We start from the raw sequence: 20,801 nt of genomic DNA, 5'->3' as shown, positions 1-20,801 counted from the left end.
TTTTTTTCACACTTCCCGGTAATTGCTAGCTATTTTTTTTAAACAAATAAATAACTTATATGTTTTTTTCTAAGATAGCCAGGTCTTTAAACTTTCATTATAACTGCACATGTACATGTGGGTTTAACATCATACGCGGAATCCTCAATGATCAAAATGTTATTTTTAATTCCGAAATCATTGATGGCTTGTTCGAGTTGTCTGGAAGATGTCCTTGAATCTTCACGTTTTTTAGTCACGTTTCTCTCCTTCTCTAGTTGAAGATTGAAAAGGGAACACGGTCTCGATTTTAAGTTCATATATTGAATGCCAAGTGCTATGGTATTCTATATACGGATCTGCACATAGATATATAATTCTCACCTGTTTGACCAATGAAGCTTTTTAATTGTGAATGCATTTTCTAATGAATATGTATATAAATCGTAAATTATATTAGCTTAGGATCATATTATTGATAGTGATACATTTGGTTTGTACAGATGATCACGAATAAATGAACTGAATTTTCATGCATGGTGTACGATTTTAAGGTATATGTCATGATATGTCCACCAGATTGATGTCAGACCCCCTCCCCTCCCCACCCCCATTGAACTGGGGTGCCGATGGGGACATTTTACTTTTAAAAATTCACTAAATGTACTAATTATAAAATTTCAAAAATTAATTTTATTTTGCTATTCTCAACTCAAATTATGGGAAAAGAAACAAACAAAAATTCATCCAACACTTGATCTGTGGTTTGCATTTCTCGACTTACAATAATCCAAGAAAAATTATACTAAATATAGTATGTCAGCTTTTCAAATTAATCTTGGGTATATTTTGCCTCTCCATATGGTCATGAAATTGACAATGATCAACTAATAGCAATGACCTTAAATGTATATTTGCAGACTCAAAGTGCTAAAAATGTGTTTGAAGCAACTAAAATAACTAATAAAAGAATATATTTAAAAAAAAAAAATGCGAATTCAACCTTTAAAAATGGAATAAATAGCAAAACAGCAAAATATCCTGAATAAATTTCACATTTCACGGCATTTGCAGCAAATCATAAATTAATTCATTCAATTATTTATTAATCAATCTTTCTTTTAAAATTTAATTATAAATATCAAGCTTAATGGAACCAGTGGGGAGGGGGGTCCTTCCTATTTTTTTGGCTCGCAAGGGAATTCGAACAGCACGGTGTCCCTCAAACTGAAAAAAATTATTTGTTTGCCCCCGGCAGATCCAGGGCTACCTATCTGATTTCTCTGTCCCACGCAGCTACATGTACAGTTCTACTTTCCGTGTAAGTATAATAACATTGTAAATGAAATTAGGCCTTCCAATGTAATACTCTAAGGGTATGCAAAGTGTATATTGTATATGAAATACAACTTAAAGTTTGGAAACACAAACTTATTTAACACTGATTGATTACTCTTGCAATTAAATTGGCTTATCCCCCCCCCCCCCCCTCTCTCTCTCTCTTACAGAGAGGTTCTGTATACTTTTATCTGAAGTGCACTTAGTCTTCTATTTACACAGCAAATAACACATCAGCTGCATGTTACCTTTTTTGTCCTAATTCAATATTATAACTATAATAATTATTATTAATATTAAATTTTCAAATAACACCCTTTGTTGTTTGTTTGCTATTATATTTGAAGACTTAGAGAAAGAGAAAAAAACTACAATCGAAATGAGAAATAAAAATAAATAAATAAAAAAATAATTTTTCATAAATAATTAAAATAATGAAAATATTCTGAATTTTTGTTTTTGATATCTAATTATTTGATTATGGATATCAAAATAAACGTCTCAATACGTACAATCTAAATCTGTGTTTGTATTAATTTGCGTTTCTATTAATTTAAAAATATCTTAAGTTTGAAGCTCTCAAGAAATTATAAATATATTGCTTCCTGTCGTTGTGTAACCACCCCTTGTTGATATATCAGGACACTCAGTCTTGACACCTATTGTTTAAATCTCTGGCTACTGTCCGCTGTTTAATCCACCGTTTTCCTGTTTGGTATTATACATTTTCTGTTGAGTGTACACGTTAACCCATAACCATGATAAGCCACCCTACCCACTGAATAATTCTTTCCATTTTTTGATATTTTATTTGTATTGACAAAGTCAATTCAAACAATAATTAGTTGGGTTTTTTATCACAAGCCGTGTTAAAAAAATAATTATTATTGTGACAGGGTAAATGTATGAGTGAGAGAAAGAGAGGCTTAATTTTTTGAGAAAAAAATATTTAAACAATATATAATATACTACTGTTTCAAAATTATTCTTAACATGTAACTTTGCCTACCAAATCAGGTTGTTAACCGCATTATCGAACTATGGAAAATGACAATGTGACGTTAAAATTGTTCAATACTATGAATGATAATTATTATATATAATTTAATTGCTCAGTAAATTCAAAACTTTAAGACTAGAGGAATCATAATTATCAATTAAATGATCTTAAATATAATTCATAGGATTTATTTTTTTTACTTTTTTATATATGGTGCCACTGTGTGTTAAGTGTACTAACAGCACAAATTTAGCACTCTTGAAATAAATATTTTATTCGCTTAAATCTAAAATACCAAAGGCTTCTGGACAATTAGAGAAGTAACAAGAGAAGAATAAAATTTAGGAAATTCAAAAGTTAAATTTCATTCATTTAATACGTCTAAAATATTCGCAGTATGGTTCAGTGATGTACAGTGCCAAACTGGGATGCGTACATTGAACTTCAGTGATGTACAGTGCCAGTCTGGGACGCGTACAGTGAGCAACAGTAGTGTACTGTGCTGTACAAAAGTTGAGTACTGTACACGTCTGTGATGTACAGTGCTGTACTGTGGAGGCGTACAAGGACAGACAGTGGTGTACCGGGCCGTACAGAGGGGACGTACAGTAAAGTACAGGGATGTATAGAAAATAACAGTGGGTTTGTACTGTGATTTACTGGGGATTACAGTGGGCACAGGGATTTTGTACAGTGACTGTACAGTGTTTATACAGAGAAAAGCAGTACTTAAACAGTGGATATCAGAGTTTATCAGAGATTTTTCAGAATATCAGGGAATTTTAAGTCCAGTAGTGTAAGTTCAATATATATGTACACATTACCAGTAAATGGCCGGGACCGATTTTTATACGCCCGTCTTAAGGCGGGACGTATTATGTTATAGCGTTCATGTCCGTCCGTCCGTCTGTTAGCTTTTTCGTGTCCGGCTCATAACTTTAATACTATTAGGCCTACAATTATCAAACTTTGTCAGCTGATACATCTAGGGTAGAAGGTGTGTCGCACATTAAAACCAGGTCGCTCTGACTTTAAATAAAGACGCTATGGCCAAATATGGAAAAATCCTGTCCGGCTCATAACTAGAAAACTATTAGACTTAGAATCATAAAACTTGGCCAGTTTATGCATCTTTGGTAGAAGGTGTGTCACGACCTATTTCAAGGTCAACATGACCTTTAATTTAAGTGAAATTTTAAAAAAAAATATGTCTTTTAAATTTTAAATTACACAATCCCTAAAGATGTCAGAGTATTGCAGTATCTTTATTAAAAAAGTGTTAAATCAAGAAAATACTAGTCTTATTTTTTTCATTATGTTCTTTACAGCAATCTGTAACAAGAAAAATTCCACCTCTCCCATGGGTGTAATTATCAGGCACTGGTCAAGGAAAATTTTGATAGCAGAAAATTGCATGTAAAATTAGAGATAAATTAATGAGTTTAGTGTGAGGAGATAACTGGTAGAGCATCTCTGATCAAGCAGGTGTTATCTACATCTCTTGGGAATTGGGCAAAGGGAATCAGTCTCTTAATTAATTTCTTGTGTTATATTGAATTGTTCTTGTTGGCTAGTCTTACTTTCAAGATAAATTTGATGTAAAGTAATTAAAACTAATTTGATATTGTACATTATAATTAAAACTTATATGATATTGTATAATATAATTAAAACTAATTATTTATTGTATATTTTTTATTTTAATTTTTATATCTTTACAACAAATTGCAGACTGCCTTGTTTCGCTAAGATGTCATTCGAACAATTGAATCTAAACTGTTTATGATAATATAATTTAACAATATTTGACGGGCGTATCATGCTGTGGCGGGGCACTTTATTTCACTTGATGAAATGTTGCATTAATTATTTTTTTTTAATAACTTTCATGCCATTTTAAACACCTTTATGCTATACCAGGAACATGTATATTAAAACAGTAGGTATATAGGCCAGTTCCTGATTGTATGTCTTAATGTGAAATGAGGTCAGGTTAGACCAATTCCCCAAAACGCTCGAAAATATGTCACAACATTTTTTTCTTTAATTAGGGCCCCGCAAGGATTTGCGGGTGCCCTATAGTAATCACTCTGTCTGTCTGTCTGTCTGTCCGTCTGTCTGTCTGTCTGTCATTTTTCCGTCCACAAATTTTGTGGGTTTTTTTAATAACTTTTTTTTTAGTTAACCAATTAAGTTCAAATTTGGTATGTTGGTTGAAGAGGCAGTAAGACATATTTTGATGCTAAGTTTGGTTCTCTATGTCATCCAATTTGGAGCTGGGGTGGTGGGGTAGATTCCTTAAACTTTACATTAGAATGAATGCCAGAGCAAAGAGAGATAACTGCTGAGAATGTTCCTATTGTAAACTATGAAAGCTGCAACTAGTCCCATGGGATTAATTAACTTTCCTTTTGAAGAAAATCCAATGCATTGTCTGTTTCTGTCAAATTGAGATTAATTAACACCTCTGTCTGCAAATGTAGTTTGTTTGAAGTTAAGGTCAATTCTGAATGATGTTTACATTCTCTGAAATGTGGAATTAAATAATATTCATACTTTATTTTGGTAAAATACACAATGAGTTATGATTTTATTGAATTCTAAAAACAAGATATACATAAAGATATGGGTTTTTAGGTCACCTGAGTCGCTCAGGTGACCTATTGCTATCTGTTTTTGTCCGTCGTCGTGCGTCGTCCGTCGTGCGTTAACTTTTGAACATTTTTAACTTCTTCTCTAGAACCGCTCAACCAATTTCAACCAAATTTGGTATATAGCATCTATGGGTGAAGGGGAACAAAAATTGTGAATTTCATGGTCCCTGCCCCCCCGGGGCCTGAGGGGTGGGGCTAAAACCACCAAAAATAATGCAATCTTTAAAAATCTTCTTCTTTACTCCCGGACATGAAGCAGTCAAACTGTTGGCATCATTGTAATAAGCATTGAGCCCTCTACCAAAATTGTGAAATTCATGGCCCCAGGGTCAGGGGTTCTGGCCCCAGGGTGGGGCTATATAGATCATATAGTGAAAGTGCATAAATTCTTTGAAAATCTTCTTCTCTGCTCCTGGGTATTAAATAAAGTTACTAAGTACATAGTTATGATGAGCAAGAGTGCCTCTTCCAAAATTGTGAAATTCATGGTCCCAGGGTCAGGGGTTCTGGTGTTAGGGCGGGGCTGTATTGATTATATAGTGAAAATGCATTAATTCTTTGAAAATCTTCTTCTCTGCTCCTGGGTATTAAATAAAGGAACTAAGTACATAGTTATGATGAGCAAGAGTGCCTCTTCCAAAATTGTGAAATTCATGGCCCTAGGGTCAGGGGTTCTGGCCCCAGGATGGGGCTATATAGATCATATAGTGAAAGTGCATAAATTCTTTGAAAATCTTCTTCTCTGCTCCTGGGTATTAAATAAAGGAACTAAGTACATAGTTATGATGAGCAAGAGTGCCTCTTCCAGAATTGTGAAATTCATGGCCCCAGGGTCAGGGGTTCTGGTGTTAGGGCGGGGCTGTATTGATTATATAGTGAAAATGCATTAATTCTTTGAAAATCTTCTTCTCTGCTCCTGGGTATTAAATAAAGTTACCAAGTACATAGTTATGATGAGCAAGAGTGCCTCTTCCAAAATTGTGAAATTCATGGCCCCAGGGTCAGGGGTTCTGGTGTTAGGGTGGGGCTGTATTGATTATATAGTGAAAATGCATTAATTCTTTGAAAATCTTCTTCTCTGCTCCTGGGTATTAAATAAAGGAACTAAGTACATAGTTATGATGAGCAAGAGTGCCTCTTCCAAAATTGTGAAATTCATGGCCCCAGGGTCAGGGGTTCTGGTGTTAGGGCAGGGCTCTATAAATTATATAGTGAAAAAGCATTAATTCTTTGAATATCTTCTTCTTTGCTCCTGGGTATTTAATAAAGTAACTAAGTACATAGTTATGATGAGGAGGTGGGCCTCTTCCAGAATTGTGAAAGCCATGGCCCCTGGGTCAGGGGTTCTGGTGTTAGGGCGGGGCTCTATTGATTATATAGTGAAAATGCTTTAATTTTTTGAAAATCTTCTTCTCTGCTCCTGGGTATTATTTAAACAAACTAAGTGCATGATTATGATGCATAAGGATGCCTTTTCAAAAATTGTGAATTTCATGGCCCCAGGGTCAGGGGTTCTGGTGTTAGGGTGGGGCTGTATTGATTATATAGTGAAAATGCATTAATTCTTTGAAAATCTTCTTCTCTGCTACTGGAGACTATTTAAACGCATAGGGATGCCTTTTCAAAAATTGTGAATTTCATGGCCCCAGGGTCAGGGGTTCTGGTGTTAGGGCGGGGCTCTATTGATTATATAGTGAAAATGCATTGATTCTTTGAAAAACTTCTTCTCTGCTACTGGAGATTATTTAAACAAACTAAGTGCATGATTATGATAGACAAGGATGCCTCTTCCAAAATTTTTAAATATATGGCCTCAGTTTTTGGGGTTCTTGAGGAGGGGGGGGGGGGGGGCTAGGGCAACAATGCTTCATCTATCAGTGTATTTAACTTCTAAATTGTTGTATTATACTCAGGTGACCGTTAAGGCCCTTGGGCCTCTTGTTTTTTTTTATTATTTATTTATTTATTCATTTTTTTTTTTTTTGTTTTTTTTTTTTGGCTGCTGTATATAAATTCAAGAATACTATTAATTTTATCACGTAGTCTGATAAGAAACTCATTCCATCATTACTGGAAAAGTTCTTATTGTAAACTGAAGAGTTCTTATTGTAAAATGAGAGAGCAGTACAATTAGGGGATTAATTATCTTGTCTGGGGCAGAAAATTTTCCAGGCTTATCTTTATTTGTCACTTGTTGAGGTCAAGCCTGGGTGATATTTGCATTCACTGAAGGCTGGCATTTTAAAAAACACATGCTTTATTCTTGTTTAACTATACATTTAATTGAGTAATTATAGATATGATGTTTTTTACTGCCTTAATATGTAAATACAGGGATACTCTTTACAGGTTGTTGGATATTTATGAATTATCTTGAAATTTTATAAATACAGTTGTTATTGCATATTCTTCTTCATATATTTTTTAATTTTTGTAATCAAAATTATCATTCTGTAAGCTGCACCCTTATATTTCTACCCCTCGGCGGGGCCCTTGCTGACTGTGATCATAATAAAATTTTCATATAATATGTGTTCTTTTGATTTTTAAGTGACATTTTATGTTACCCCCCCCCCCCCCCCCCCCCCCCCCCCCGGAAAATTAATAAAAATAAAGACAGAGATAAAATGTTATAAGACTATATACAATTATATACTTCTGAATCAGTTTTTTTTCAATGTGAAGATCCAAGAGAGTTCATTTTGTTTCATTATTTTACCTGGTATTTGATTAAAAGTAAAGTATTATTACTTGCAATGTCTTATTTTCCCCTTTAAGATTTAAAGATAAACTCAAATAGTCTTTGAACTTGATAGCAGTTCAAAGTCTCTGCTCAAATTTATCGATGATAATTAATCTACAATATATTGCAATATATTGCAATATTCAAAGTACAGTCCCTGAAACGTTCTACTTTCCCACTTGAACGGTGAACGAACGCTGAACGAACGCAGAGCGAACGGTGAGTGAACGATGTGTGAACGCTGAACGCAACTTGGTGAGCGAACGCAGAACGCGAACGGAGCGCAAACGCGAGCGCAAAGTGAACGGTGAACGAACGGTGAACGCAAGATGAACGATTTATTCGGAATGCCTCTGATCTTTTCCTTGCATTGAAACTATTCTATTGTATTCTAATGCCTGGTGCTAAAAAAAAAATAATGAATAATAAATAAATAAACAAATCAATGAAAATTGTCCTAAGAAAGACGATACATGCACATTAAGTAAAATTATTAATTTAAGTTTCTTACAATTTTTTCTGAACATATGTACGATGTTTAAATTCAACTTTTTGATAACACGATTTTTATCGCTGTAAAACATTGTAATTCTTACCGAACGCTGTAGTATAACAGATGAAATTAATCTAGTTGTAAAATAAATGTTTTTTTCTTATTTGATATATAGAACCATTACAAATAATGTTGATTTTAGAAGAGAAAACTACGGACTTATAGAATGAATTACAATGGTTGTAACAACCATACAAGGCGATTCCGTGTAAAATAATGAGAAAAAAAATTTACAAAGGTATGTGGACGTATTGCATAAATACACTCGTATTTTAAAATTTTAATGCACTAATATATTTATGTGTCAGTTTTATTTTTATGATGATTTATTGAGCAGACTTCTACATGTATCTGTAGACATTTCCCGGCCGTGATTATAATCGGACAAGATGATACAAAGAAACAATCATATTATTTGTTATACATTAAATTTTCACAACTTGAGATATTTAAGTAATATGCTGTCATAGTTTTTATTAAACAGACAAATGAGAGAGAGAGAGAGAGATTCGGTTTTAGCCCTCCTCCCTTCCTCAAATGTTTGTACCTATATCAAACAAAAATTCTAAATTTTTTTATTTTTTCTAAATATATCAGGCAGTGAAAGTAAAAGTAACCATTTTTTTTTTTTTATCAACAAAAATCCATTTGTTTTACAGTCATAATCAGTTTTTATTTTCCTCCTTCAAGTTCACACGAAGTCCACGTGCTTGACCTGTCAATCAGAATCATTCGACACTGTGCAGGTGTGAAAGTCTCGTCACACCGAAGGCAAAGTGTTAGTATTTCCAAGAAGTTTTAACATTTTTTCTTATCATTTCTAGATCTGATTCCAACATTTCTAAAAAAAAAAATAATAATAAATATATAAATAAAATACATTGGGAATAAATACTTGGAATAATTAAGCCGCTTGAATTTGAAACATACTCCATGCCAATTTAAAATATCACCGCCGGCACATGTATATTTTGAACTACTATTGTTTAATGACTTTGTTTAGATGCGTGTTTGTTTGGAGACTGAAATTTTTGTGCTTCAAAACACATTAACTTCTTTTTAAATGTTAATTAAAATATACTGGAAATATTAACTAAGTAACTGTTTAGGGGAAAGGGGGGGGCTCTTAATAATATTGAATGACAATCATATAAAGTTACGGTGAAAAATATCATTAATGGAGAATCACCTTGGTTATATAAATGATAATCATGTTATAAAGGCATTTCTCTCTCTCTAATTAAAGACTTTATATATAGGTAAAGTAGAAAAAAAAATCTTTAATGTATTACATTTTAAACAAATATTTTTTTATACCACACTATCAATTTAATTCGCTCTAAAGATATTTGATTAACTGGATCGATATCCGCAGTACTGTTTATCATTCTCAGAACAAGTTCTAACGTATTTCTGTATTATTTGAAAAAAATGTGATAGAAATAAATATTTTCGTATTTTTGCTGCAGTTGGTAAATTAATTGACTTTGATTATTATCTATCCATTAACGATTTGTCGTCTTTAACATAACAACAAAATGTTGCAGTGCTTGAAGCATCAGTATTTTGCCCGTATTTAAATTTAAGTTTTCAGCATCGTTCTACATAGGTACATACATGTACTTATAACAACATTTATTTTCCAGATAAATTTTATAAATAACCTAACAGCTAAGTTAGTATAATAAAAATAAATAATTTTTTCCCCATGAAATAATGATTCTTTAAACATGGTATGTTATTTATTAAATTCAAAACCCGTAAATCCTTACTTAAAAAAGATAAGTCCTTTCACTTCGGAGTTCCGAATGACACTGAAGACTGAACGATAAGTGAACGCTGCACGCAAGGTGAACGCAACGTGAACGAACGAAGAGCGAACGGTGAACGCTTTGTGAACGGTGAATGCAAGCGCACGGTGAACGCTGAACACAAAACTGTGAACGGAGAGCGAACGGTGAACGCACGGTGAACGAACGGAAAAATGGGAAAGTAGAACGTTTCAGGGACTGTAAAATATTGCAATATATCACAATACCCAACTCTAAAAGCTAGTCTAGTTAGAAAATCTGATAATCTCCCCCAAGAATTGGGTATACCATTTTTAAGGGGAGAAAATATTCAGGTAAAGATAAAGGAAACCAAGGTGGGTTTTTTTTTTTCATTTATTAGCAGAGTTCCTTACTCTTGAAATCTTGTAACAACTTCAGTTTCAGATTTATCGGAAAATGAATAATTAACATTGATTAAGAAATTATGAAGAAAACTGTACAGATAATAAGCCTTGGTTTACATGGTTTACCTAAAACTAAGTAGCATGATGAAATGTTCTTATTTGTCATTATCATGAAAAATATCAGCATAGCAAATTTGCAATTTAAGTCGGTACTTGTGCATGTGTGATCAATGTTTACAGTACAATATATCACAATGTTGGCACTTGTATTCACTTTTTCAACCTACAGATTCTGAATGAATGTTGGATGTTGAATTCATATTATCTAAACCATGTGTGTGGTTTGAAAAAGATTTTATGAAGAAATGTCAATCTACATTGTGCAGTTTTTAGTGTGACAAATATGAAATCTTAACTTAAAAAGTTTCTCATTGTACCCCTGCCTTGCTTCCTGCAGACAGGCAGAGTGGAAGATAATCAAAATGCTGAATACCCTTCACAACCAGAATTTTTAAAATCCAAAGCAACAATGTGCATGGAATTAATATCACAAATTCTTGCGATAATGCTGATTTTGCTATTCCATATACTGGATAACAATGATTTTGCTATTCCATATACTGGATAACAATGATTTTGCTATTCCATATACTGGATAACAATGATTTTGCTATTCCATATACTGGATAATGCTGATTTTGCTATTCCATATACTGGATAATGCTGATTTTGCTATTCCATATACTGGATAACAATGATTTTGCTATTCCATATACTGGATAACAATGATTTTGCTATTCCATATACTGGATAATGCTGATTTTCCCATTAGAATGCCCTATCCACAACTTGCCATCAGGGAAAGCTTCAATAGCATGGGGTGTGTAACTGCACTTGTGAAGGATACATTTGGCCTTTCCCGATATCTTAAACATTTGAATGTTCCTGCCGTATCGGTCACTCACGACAATATTTCCTAGGACATCAAAGGCCACATCCCAGGGACTAAAGGTGTCTTCATCTTCTGTCTGTGAATGTCTAAAGATCACCTCTCCATCTTTACTGAGGACCACAAGCTCGCCAGTGAAATCCCCTGTCCAGTTAATGACTGCGATGTCTCCTGTTTGTTCGTTTTCAGCTATACGATAGGGGTAGCTGAAAATATTGGATGATGTCTGCCGACCAAAGAAAGACTTTTTGATCTGGTACTGTATTGTCTGTAGTTCCTGTCCATCAAAAGAGAATCTTTTCAGGAGTCGTGTGTTTTGAGCAGAGGCAATGGAGTATTTTAAACTGTCTACCAATCCAACAAGGAAGTTTCCACTTGTTCTGTTCACATATATACTGATAGGCAACAAACCTTCTGGAAAGTCTATCAGTGTTGTAGATTCTCCCTCCGAGCTTAAGTTTTGAACACAGCGCATTTTGGGGTCAACTGTCATTAACAAGCCACTTTTGGTTGTGGCAAAATCATGGCATGTTGGTTTCAAAGGCAGTGTCTTTAGCAGTTTCCCTTGTTTGTTGTACATTTTGAGTTCATCCTCTCTAAAACCTTTTACCCAGGCTTCTGTGTTGCCGACTTGGCAGATTTTGGAGATGAAAATATCAGATTCACAAGGTGTCAGTGTTGAGTCAATTCTGACGTAACTCATGAGTTTGAGTGAAGATGCAAGGTCCGAATAGAAGTCTCCCACCATTGATTGCAATTTCTCAACACTCTCCTCCCCGCCAACAAATCGTGGAGTTGCCACGTGGAAAATCAGGTGATCCTCGGACATTTTCATTAAAAGCTTAGCACATTCTTTTTCTAACTGAATGATCTCGAGGTGAGAACTGTGCTTGAGCCTGTTCTCAACGCTCTCGAGAAATGAGTTCCCTTTTGCTATGAGGTCTTCTGTTACTTCTTGTGTACCACTGAGTTGTCTCGCTGTGTCTTTTCGCTGGTTTTCTGCATTAGCTATGAGGCTTGAGATTATGTTATCTAGTTTGCTGCGGATGTTTTCACCTGCAAGATTTAAGGGATTTTTTTTATTCTGACACATTTTTTCTGACTTATCTTACAAAGATGTTTTGCAATTTTAACTGTTAAACTGTTTGTTTGTTCAGGCATGCTACATAAAATCATGATTATGATAAGTCCTTTATGCATTTTAATAGTAAATGTAAATGATAAATTATGAAATTCCAAAACATTGGGCCTAAAATGTATTCATCTTGTAAAATTTTATTTTATAATCAAAAAAAAAAAAAAAAGAAAAAAAAAGGAGAGATACAAAAAATTATAAGCATTGTTTGCTCTGTGTACTAGCTGATCGAGTTAAATACAAACAAATTAAATGCATGATTCATAAAATTCCCCCCTCCTCTACGTAGCATAAATTGATAAAGTCAGATGGCTTGTAGGGCACTCCTACACATCTATTCTAAATATATCCATGAAGCCAATAAGAAAAAAAATGGTACTGAAGAAAATCAGATGTAATGTAAAGCTTCTAATCAATAAATTAAAAAAAAAAAATCACCTTTTTGTGTGATGCTGGCTATGACAGCCTCTGTATCTCTCTGGTTCTTATCATCTTGTATGGATAGTTCAGCCACCCTCTGTTGTAACACAGGGATTCTCTTCTTCATCTCCAGCATGTGGTCCTGTAGGGAACCCCTTTTCTCCTCTACCTTGGCTTCTAGGTCGGTAAATGTGTGTCCATTATGGTGACCCATCATACACTTGACACACACCACCTCATCACAAGTGTCACACAAGCCCTGGATTGTCTCTGTGTGTTTCTTACATTTCCCTCCAATATTACTCTCCATCACTGCAGCCATGTTCTTGTTGGAGGGAAATTTGATGCCGCATGTGTTGTAAACAAACCTACAGCTCTGTCCAAAAATAGCTACATGTATATATAGTGGTTGCATCATTTTCTTGTAGAGAGTTGTACAAAAGTATATATGCAAGCTTGTGTCCACACACAAAAATAATTCAATCTTGCACACTTTAAGGTAAAGAGAAAGGATTTTTTTAATGATTAAACAATTTAAGACTCTCTAACATTAAAGAAAGAAATAAAGAATGTTTGTTGGACTGAGGATACAATTATATAACAAAGGAATTTTCAATAGAATAAAAATTTGTAAATTATGCCCCTCTGGAAATTAAGTAAATGGTCTGTATTTTTAGATCTTGTAGTATTTTTTTTTTTTGTTATTTATTTATTTTTATTTTTTTCATTTTTTCACATATTGTAATAATCCCTAAAGTTCTATTTCCAATTTTTATTTGCATTATAAATGGTCTAGAAAGTTTGTTTGATTATCAACACTTTCTATTATCCACTTTTTGATTTTGCTTCACATGATTGGTCTGAAGACAAAATACAAATGGTACTTTTCAAGCTATATTTGAAATTTTTAAATTCTGTTTATGGAATTTTAAAATTTTTAAAAATTGGTGTTGGTTGGAAGGGAAAAAAAGGATTTTAAAAATGAAGATTTTTCAGTATTAATAAGTAGCATAAGGTCATAATAGAAAATGAAAGGTTTAAATTTTATTATTTTTTTTAATTTACAGTTCCTGTTGTGAAAATTTGACAGTGCCAATTTGCACAATGCTTTAATTAATCTCGCTTCTTTTAGAATGTCTCTACCCAGACTTCAATTTTTAAAGTGGAAACTTTAAGTACAACTTTCCTAATATATTAAGTGAAACATTTCATTAAAATACAAGGTTACTAATGGCAAAATTTCTTGTAAAAAAAAAAGGGGGGGTATACAGGAAAAATAAAATGGAAAAAATATTTTAAATTAAGAGCCCTCTATACACTGCACACTAGAGAGTTCTGATTTTGTGGTATTTTTATGCAAATAGAGTGATCTGCTCTTTGGTCAAGAATAAAATAATTGAATGTACATATATATTATTATAACAGTAACTTGATCCGAAGAGCCATATCACGTCAAGTTGACAGGCGCGGATCATCAGATCAAACGAGACGCAAAGCGTCGAGTTTGATCTGATGATCCGCGCCTGTCAACGAGACGTGATACAGCTCTTCGGATCAAGTTACTGTTATAATGATAAATTTATTATATACCCCTTTACAACTTGCAAAATAAAATAAAAGGAAACTTTTTGGATCAATTACATAACTTTTATACATTATACAAACCAATTTGTCAGGGAACTTTTTGATGCCCATAATTAAAACGTCATTTATCTGTGTGCTACGTCATCAGTTTCAGAGAGGGGTGATATGGATTCAGAAAACCACAGTATGGTGATCCGGAACGTCGGATCACACCGTCAAGTGATTGCATAAATTCAACAGTAAAACTGAGTGACAAACAGTTAGGTATATAATAAAGTTTATTAGCTCTTCTGAGCCAAAGGCTCAAAGAGCTAATGCTATGGCCATTTGTGCGGTGTGCGTAAACTTTTTAGAATATGGGCCATAACTCAAGAACCCCTTGGCCAATTATTGTCAAATTTGTCACAGGGTATCCTTGGCCCAAGGGCTCCCTTTTATACTAAAACTGGGGTTGTGACCCTTTAACAAGGGGAGATAATTAGGAAAATAGAAAAAAAAGTACTGGTTGCTAAAAAATCTTCTTCTCAAGAACCACTGGGCAGATTATCACCAAACTTAAACAAAAGGATGAGGATATGTTGTAGATTAAAATTTGCGCGGGGATTTACCCTGGGGCAAAGGGCGTGGTCTCAAGGTCACAAAGTTGACCAAAAATTACATTTTATTAAAATGTTGATATTTTGCTTACTATAAGGACTAGGATCATCAAATCTTGTCAGTTGGTGCATCTAAGGACCTCATATCATGTTGACTCAAAAGTAGGTCACGGTGACCTACTTTTTAAATTTTGCGGCCATTCTTTTTCAAAATGATTTAGAGGCATATTTTGAACAATTTAAGGCCTATGATCATCAAACTTTGTCAGTTGATGCATCTTGGGTCCTCAAAGTACGTCAACTAAAAAGTAGGTCACCTTGACCTACTTTTTGAATTTTATGGCTAATCTTTTTTAAAACAATTAAGGTCATTAATTCAAATACGAGGAGGCTTAGAATCATTAAATCTTGTAAGATGATGCATCTTGGGGCCATTAAACATATTTATTAAAAAGTAGGTCACAGTGACCTACTTTTTGAACTTTGCAGGCATTTGATTTCAAAGCGTTTTAGAGGCATAATTTGGACATTTTAAGTCCTATGATCATAAAACTTTGTAAGTTGATGCATCTTGGGTCCTCAAAAAAGGTCAACTGAAAAGTAGGTCACAGTGACCTACTTTTCAATTTATATGACTATATTTAATATTTCAGGTACTAATTGGCTTAGAATCATCAAACTTTGTCGGTTGATGCATCTTGGGTCTTCGGAGTAGGTCGACTAATAAGTAGGTCACCGTGACCTAGTTTTGAAAATTTATGGCTTTAATTAAATATTTCGGGTACTAATTGGCTTAGAATCATCAAACTTTGTCAGTTGATGCGTCATGGGTCTTCGGAGTAGGTCGACTAAAAAGTAGGTCACCGTAACCTACTTTCGGAAAATTTATGGCTTTAATAAAATATTTTGGGTACTAATTGGCTTAGAATCATAAAACTTTGTCAGTTTATGCGTCATGGGTCCTCGGAGTACAACAACTGAAAAGTAGGTCACAGTGACCTACTTTTGAAAATTTATGGCTTTAATCAAATATTTCGGGTACTAATTGGCTTAGAATCATTAAACTTTGTCAGTTGATGCATCTTGGGTCCTCGGAGTACAACAACTGAAAAGTAGGTCACGGTGACCTACTTTTGAAATTTTATGGCTGTATTTAATATTTTCAGGAATTATTTGGCTTAGAATCGTCAAAATTTGTCAGTTGATGCATCTTTGGTCCTCGGAGTAGGTTGACTGAAAAGTAGGTCACTGTGACCTACTTTTGAAAATTTATGGCTGTAATTAAATATTACAGGTACTAATTGGCTTAGAATCATCAAACCTTGTCAGTTGATGCATCTTGGGTCCTTGGAGTAAAACAATTGAAAAGTAGGTCACTTTGACCTACTTATAAAATTTTATGATTATAATTTTAAAAAACATTTTAGGTATTAATTGGCTTAGAATCATCAAACTTAGTTGATGGGTCCTCAGAGAATGACAAGTGATAAGTAGGTCACCATGACCAACTCTCAGGTACTAATTGGCATAGAATCATCTTGGGTTCTCAGAGTGTGAATTGGAATTTCAAGGGTTTATGTAAATATACAGGATACTTCGAAGCTTCAAATAGAAGTGATAGGTTGTACAGTTTATCAGAAGAGCGATTCAAGGCCCATGGGCCTCTTGTTACTTAATTTGTGATCAAATTAAGTATTCACAACACTTTAATAGGCCAAGATGAATAGATAGAACACTTCATTTGCAAATATTTTGCCCACTTAAAGGCAGTGCATAGACACAGATTTGAAGTTTATTTTTTCTCAAATTTCCTGTATAATATCACAACTTATATGTTGCTACAGCATTTCACACAAAAATAAAATTAAAACGTTATTTAATCTGGAAATTATTGAAACTACGAATTTCGGGAGGCGTTTGATTAACACATCCTTGCACTTTCACAATTTTTAACTTTATCCTTAATACTTAAGAAAAGTAGCAATTTTGTTGTGTATTAATGAATAATATTACATCTATAATCCAGAAAATTCAGAGTAAAAATGTGCGAAGCAAAACCCACTCACTTAAGTATTGTCAGCCCGTGCTCAGTGTTGTGTAGTTGTGTACAGAGTTTAACAAATTGAATACACCCATGAAACGTAAACTTTTTTTCTAAACAGGGCACGAGCTCTGTTGTTGTTAATGTTTACATGTCACCTGGTGTGTTCAATTGTTAAACTCTGCACACACCACTGAGCACGGACTGACAATACTGATGAGGGGATTTTGCTTTCTACATTTCTACTCTGAAATTTCTGCATTATAGTTTTAATATTTTTCATTAATAAACAATAAAATTGCTACCTTTTTAAAGTAAATAAGGATAAAGTTAAAATTTGTGAAAGTGCAAGGATGTGTCTATAAAAAGCGCCCAGAAATTCTAAGTTTCAATAACTTCCAGATAAAATAAGATTTTTATCAAATTTTCATATGAAATACTATAGCAACATATAAGTCATGAAATTATATAGAAAATTTGAGTAAATATTAACTTTGAATCTGTGTCTAAGCACCTTTAAGTAAACAACAGTGATTTATGTTCATCAGTACTTCATTGTCTGAACATTTTTCCTAGGGGTAAATGCAAGGCACCCTATATTGAAAATGTGATAGATAAGCTCAATACTTACACCTTTACACACTATAATTTCCTCAATGTCCAAAAAATATTTTTCCTCTAGTGTATAGAGGGTCCTTAAATCTTTTGTCTCTTTATACTGTGATGATTAATAGTTTTATAGAATTTCCTATAACTTATTTTTCTAGGTATTTCTAGTGGATTTTGGGTTCAAGGAGACCATTCAGACCTCAGAGTTAAGGAGCCTGAGGAAGGATTTCTCCCAGGATGCAGCTTTTTCCTTCCTTTGTCACCTGGCGGAGGTAGTTCCAGCAGGGGACCAAAGCACCTGGTCCAGAACGGCTTGTGAGTTTATGTTGGAAGAAACCCAGGACAAGAAACTGTATATAAAGAAAAAGGTAAGGAGCTGAAAAAATTTTCAGTAAGACTTCAGAAATACTTTTTCAGATGAAATTTTAACAGTGATAAAATTTTCAGCTGAACAGAGTTTTAACTTTTTGTAATAATCAAGCAAAATTTTGAATTTATTCAACATGGTAGTTGATAATTACAGGAATGAGAGACTTCTCGAATTTTCTATCACTATATTTTGTATCAGGGTGAAAAAGTAGAAATGTCAGCCCCTGTGGATCTGATCTTGGAAACAGATGTTCCAGAGAGTGCCCTGGAGCCCTCTAGAAAATCTTACACCAGTCTGATTGAGATGATGAAGGATAGAGGACTGGTCATCCCAACTCCAGGGTACTCGAGCACTTTTATTCTTTAATGGCTTGTGTTGAAATTAACAAAAAATATCACCTGTTTGTTTGAGATAAGCTTGAGGCTATAACTCACGAATGTCAGTCTGCAATATAACACCATTTGGATGTCTACATATACATTATTATGTTGACTAAACAAATGAGTAGTATCAGAACACTTCTGTGTAAGAAGTAATGCCAAATGCATTGATAAATGGCTGAAAATATGAAATTTGTTCCCTTGTAATGAAATAGGTAAAAATAAAGTTTGAAATGGGGCCATCTTTAAAAATATTGATTGGTTGCCTTCTCCTGACCGACTGGCTAAAATGGCACAGCTCAAAACTTTTTTTAACCTCCAGGAAGCATATTTGTTAATGTATTCTGGACAATAGATTTTAAAAATTTAGCATTGAAATTGAAATTTTCTGAGACAAAAAATGTTCTCACCTCCCTACCGCCCAATTTTTTCATCCTGAGTCTGGAGAGGGCAAACAAACATTATTTTAAAGCTGGCCCGACTTTCTGCTCAAGCAGAAGCATGTTAAACCTTACAACTGATACTGATGTCAGTTGTGAATCTGCCTCATTATGATATAGTCATTATTAACAGGCAACTATAGGAATAGACCAGCAGATTGTATAAAAACGTAAACATATAATTAAGAGATGAATTTAATTTTTGAGAATTCATGAGGACGTGAACTACAACGCTTCACGCCGGCATATTTCATGAAGCGCGTTAGCGCTTCATGGTAAATATGCAGGCGAGAAGCGTTGTAGTTCATGTACCTCATGAATTCTCATAAATTAAATTCATATCTTAAATTTACAGTATTTTTCTGAAGACTTGCCACATATTTTTGTCATTCAGTGATCATTTTTTGAAGAAAAAAAAGTTTGTACTATTTTTTGACTTCAGTCACATCACTATGGAAATATTCTTACTCATCCCAAGGTAGTTCATGAGAACATGAATTTTTTCTAATTTGCAAAGAATCTGGAGGAAAAATATTTGGAAATGTAAATATTTGGTGATATACATATACATGGGTTCCTGACAGTGAAAAATGCACATGATCTTGCATTTATATGTTAAATTATGATAAAAATCCAAATGAACAAAACTTTAGTCTTGCATTTCATACTTGATAATTTTGCACTGAAAGCAGAACACTCAATTTTGATTTGTGTACCACAAGTTCAAATTAAAGACTGTTGATGAGTTGTATAACTTGTTTATATAGGGCTTTGTCCAGGAAGAAAACTCCAGTGAAGGTACAACCAAAAACATACCCCATCATGTTCTATGACTCACCCATTCTGCCCGAGGATAGCTCTTTTATAGGAATTCCAGTCTATGTCAACTTTGATGCTGTCATCTTTGTTCAAGAAGTCAGACAAGGTTAAAATACATTCACTTTATTGATTTTTAGAAAGGGGGTGTTGTATGCCCTTGTCATTCAAGGATAGTGGACAAAGAATGCTAGCATAGAATTACTACTATTCTTATATTTCCTACGTATGAGCTTTTTACTTGTAGATGAGGAGTTCAAGGACATGAGTGAAGTTATTCAAAAAAGGTTTATGGACAGTGAACCCCACAAGTATGAAGAAATGAACTGGCAGCTCAATCAAGCATGTATTGCTTACTTTCATCTGGATGAACACTGGTACAGAGCAAAGATTCTCTCCCTTGAACCCCATAGGGTCAAGGTAATGCGGAATTTCATTTGATATTGAAATTTTAAATTCAGAACACTTGTAAGAATAGTGAGCATGAAGTGTTTCCTATCTGCAGAATGTGAATGCGTTTTCAGTGTAATGCCCTCAAATTCTTGCATTAGTTTGATGTGAATGATACTGTAATTAAACATATACTAGCTAAAATCTATTACCGTAAGTTTTGGGGTATATGTCAAAGGGGTATATAGGTCGAAAGGCTCATTTTCAGCCGTAATTTTTAAAATATCCTTAGATAGGACGATTTGGAAGATAGGACCAGGCTTTGTTTATCGACTTTCTAGAGATTCTTACGTAGATACTACGTATCAGAACATGTAAAGGTCTTTAACTTAACCCGTGATATTAACGTATTGAGATAATAAACTGATATTTTTATGAGTACAGCATTTTAATAGTCTTCTATACAAACATAGTTAAAACTTCCTTGAATTGTGATATAACGCATTTTCTCCAACTTGCCTGTTCAACGCCGTCGTTGTTTGACTCTGTCGTTAAACACATAAATATGGTAGTATACAACAGCTATAATTAGGGAAATACCCAAAATCAAACAATAATCATTTCCATT

At 33.8% G+C, this 20,801-nt stretch overlaps 3 protein-coding genes across 5 annotated transcripts in view; 1 reads left to right on the top strand and 2 right to left on the bottom strand.

The window, feature by feature from the left end:
• LOC133203839 (baculoviral IAP repeat-containing protein 2-like) overlaps positions 1 to 20,801 on the bottom strand; it is a 267,667-nt gene that overhangs the window by 28,617 nt on the left and 218,249 nt on the right. The gene's annotated exons all lie outside the window — the stretch shown is intronic.
• The window catches only part of LOC133204142 (RING finger protein 17-like), a 65,697-nt gene that overhangs the window by 21,719 nt on the left and 23,177 nt on the right, over positions 1 to 20,801 (top strand). For both annotated transcript variants that reach the window (XM_061339907.1, XM_061339906.1), the window contains 4 exons: positions 17,936 to 18,145; positions 18,346 to 18,488; positions 19,735 to 19,892; positions 20,031 to 20,203. In XM_061339907.1, the coding sequence (XP_061195891.1) occupies positions 17,936 to 18,145; positions 18,346 to 18,488; positions 19,735 to 19,892; positions 20,031 to 20,203 (684 nt within the window). The remainder of the gene's footprint in view (positions 1 to 17,935; positions 18,146 to 18,345; positions 18,489 to 19,734; positions 19,893 to 20,030; positions 20,204 to 20,801) is intronic.
• On the bottom strand, positions 11,146 to 13,296 carry LOC133203879 (uncharacterized). 2 transcript variants are annotated; one of them, XM_061339678.1, is made up of 3 exons: positions 12,966 to 13,296; positions 11,228 to 12,448; positions 11,146 to 11,175 (listed from the first exon to the last, which is right to left on the bottom strand). In XM_061339678.1, exons 1-2 carry the CDS (start codon positions 13,267 to 13,269, stop codon positions 11,238 to 11,240), a joined length of 1,515 nt encoding a protein of 504 aa, XP_061195662.1. In that variant the 5' UTR covers positions 13,270 to 13,296; the 3' UTR covers positions 11,146 to 11,175; positions 11,228 to 11,237. The 2 variants fall into 2 exon arrangements, with proteins under 2 accessions (XP_061195662.1, XP_061195661.1); XM_061339677.1 differs by lacking the exon at positions 11,146 to 11,175 and having other exon boundaries at positions 11,196 to 12,448.

The sequence above is a fragment of the Saccostrea echinata genome, unplaced genomic scaffold (genome assembly GCF_033153115.1).
Source record: "Saccostrea echinata isolate AGI-Se365-2 ecotype Australia unplaced genomic scaffold, CSIRO_AGI_Sech_v1 ptg000052l, whole genome shotgun sequence".
NCBI classification, from domain to species: domain Eukaryota; kingdom Metazoa; phylum Mollusca; class Bivalvia; order Ostreida; family Ostreidae; genus Saccostrea; species Saccostrea echinata.
The sequence above is the reverse complement of the archived record's forward strand: the minus strand, read 5'-3'. Positions and strand labels throughout refer to the sequence as shown.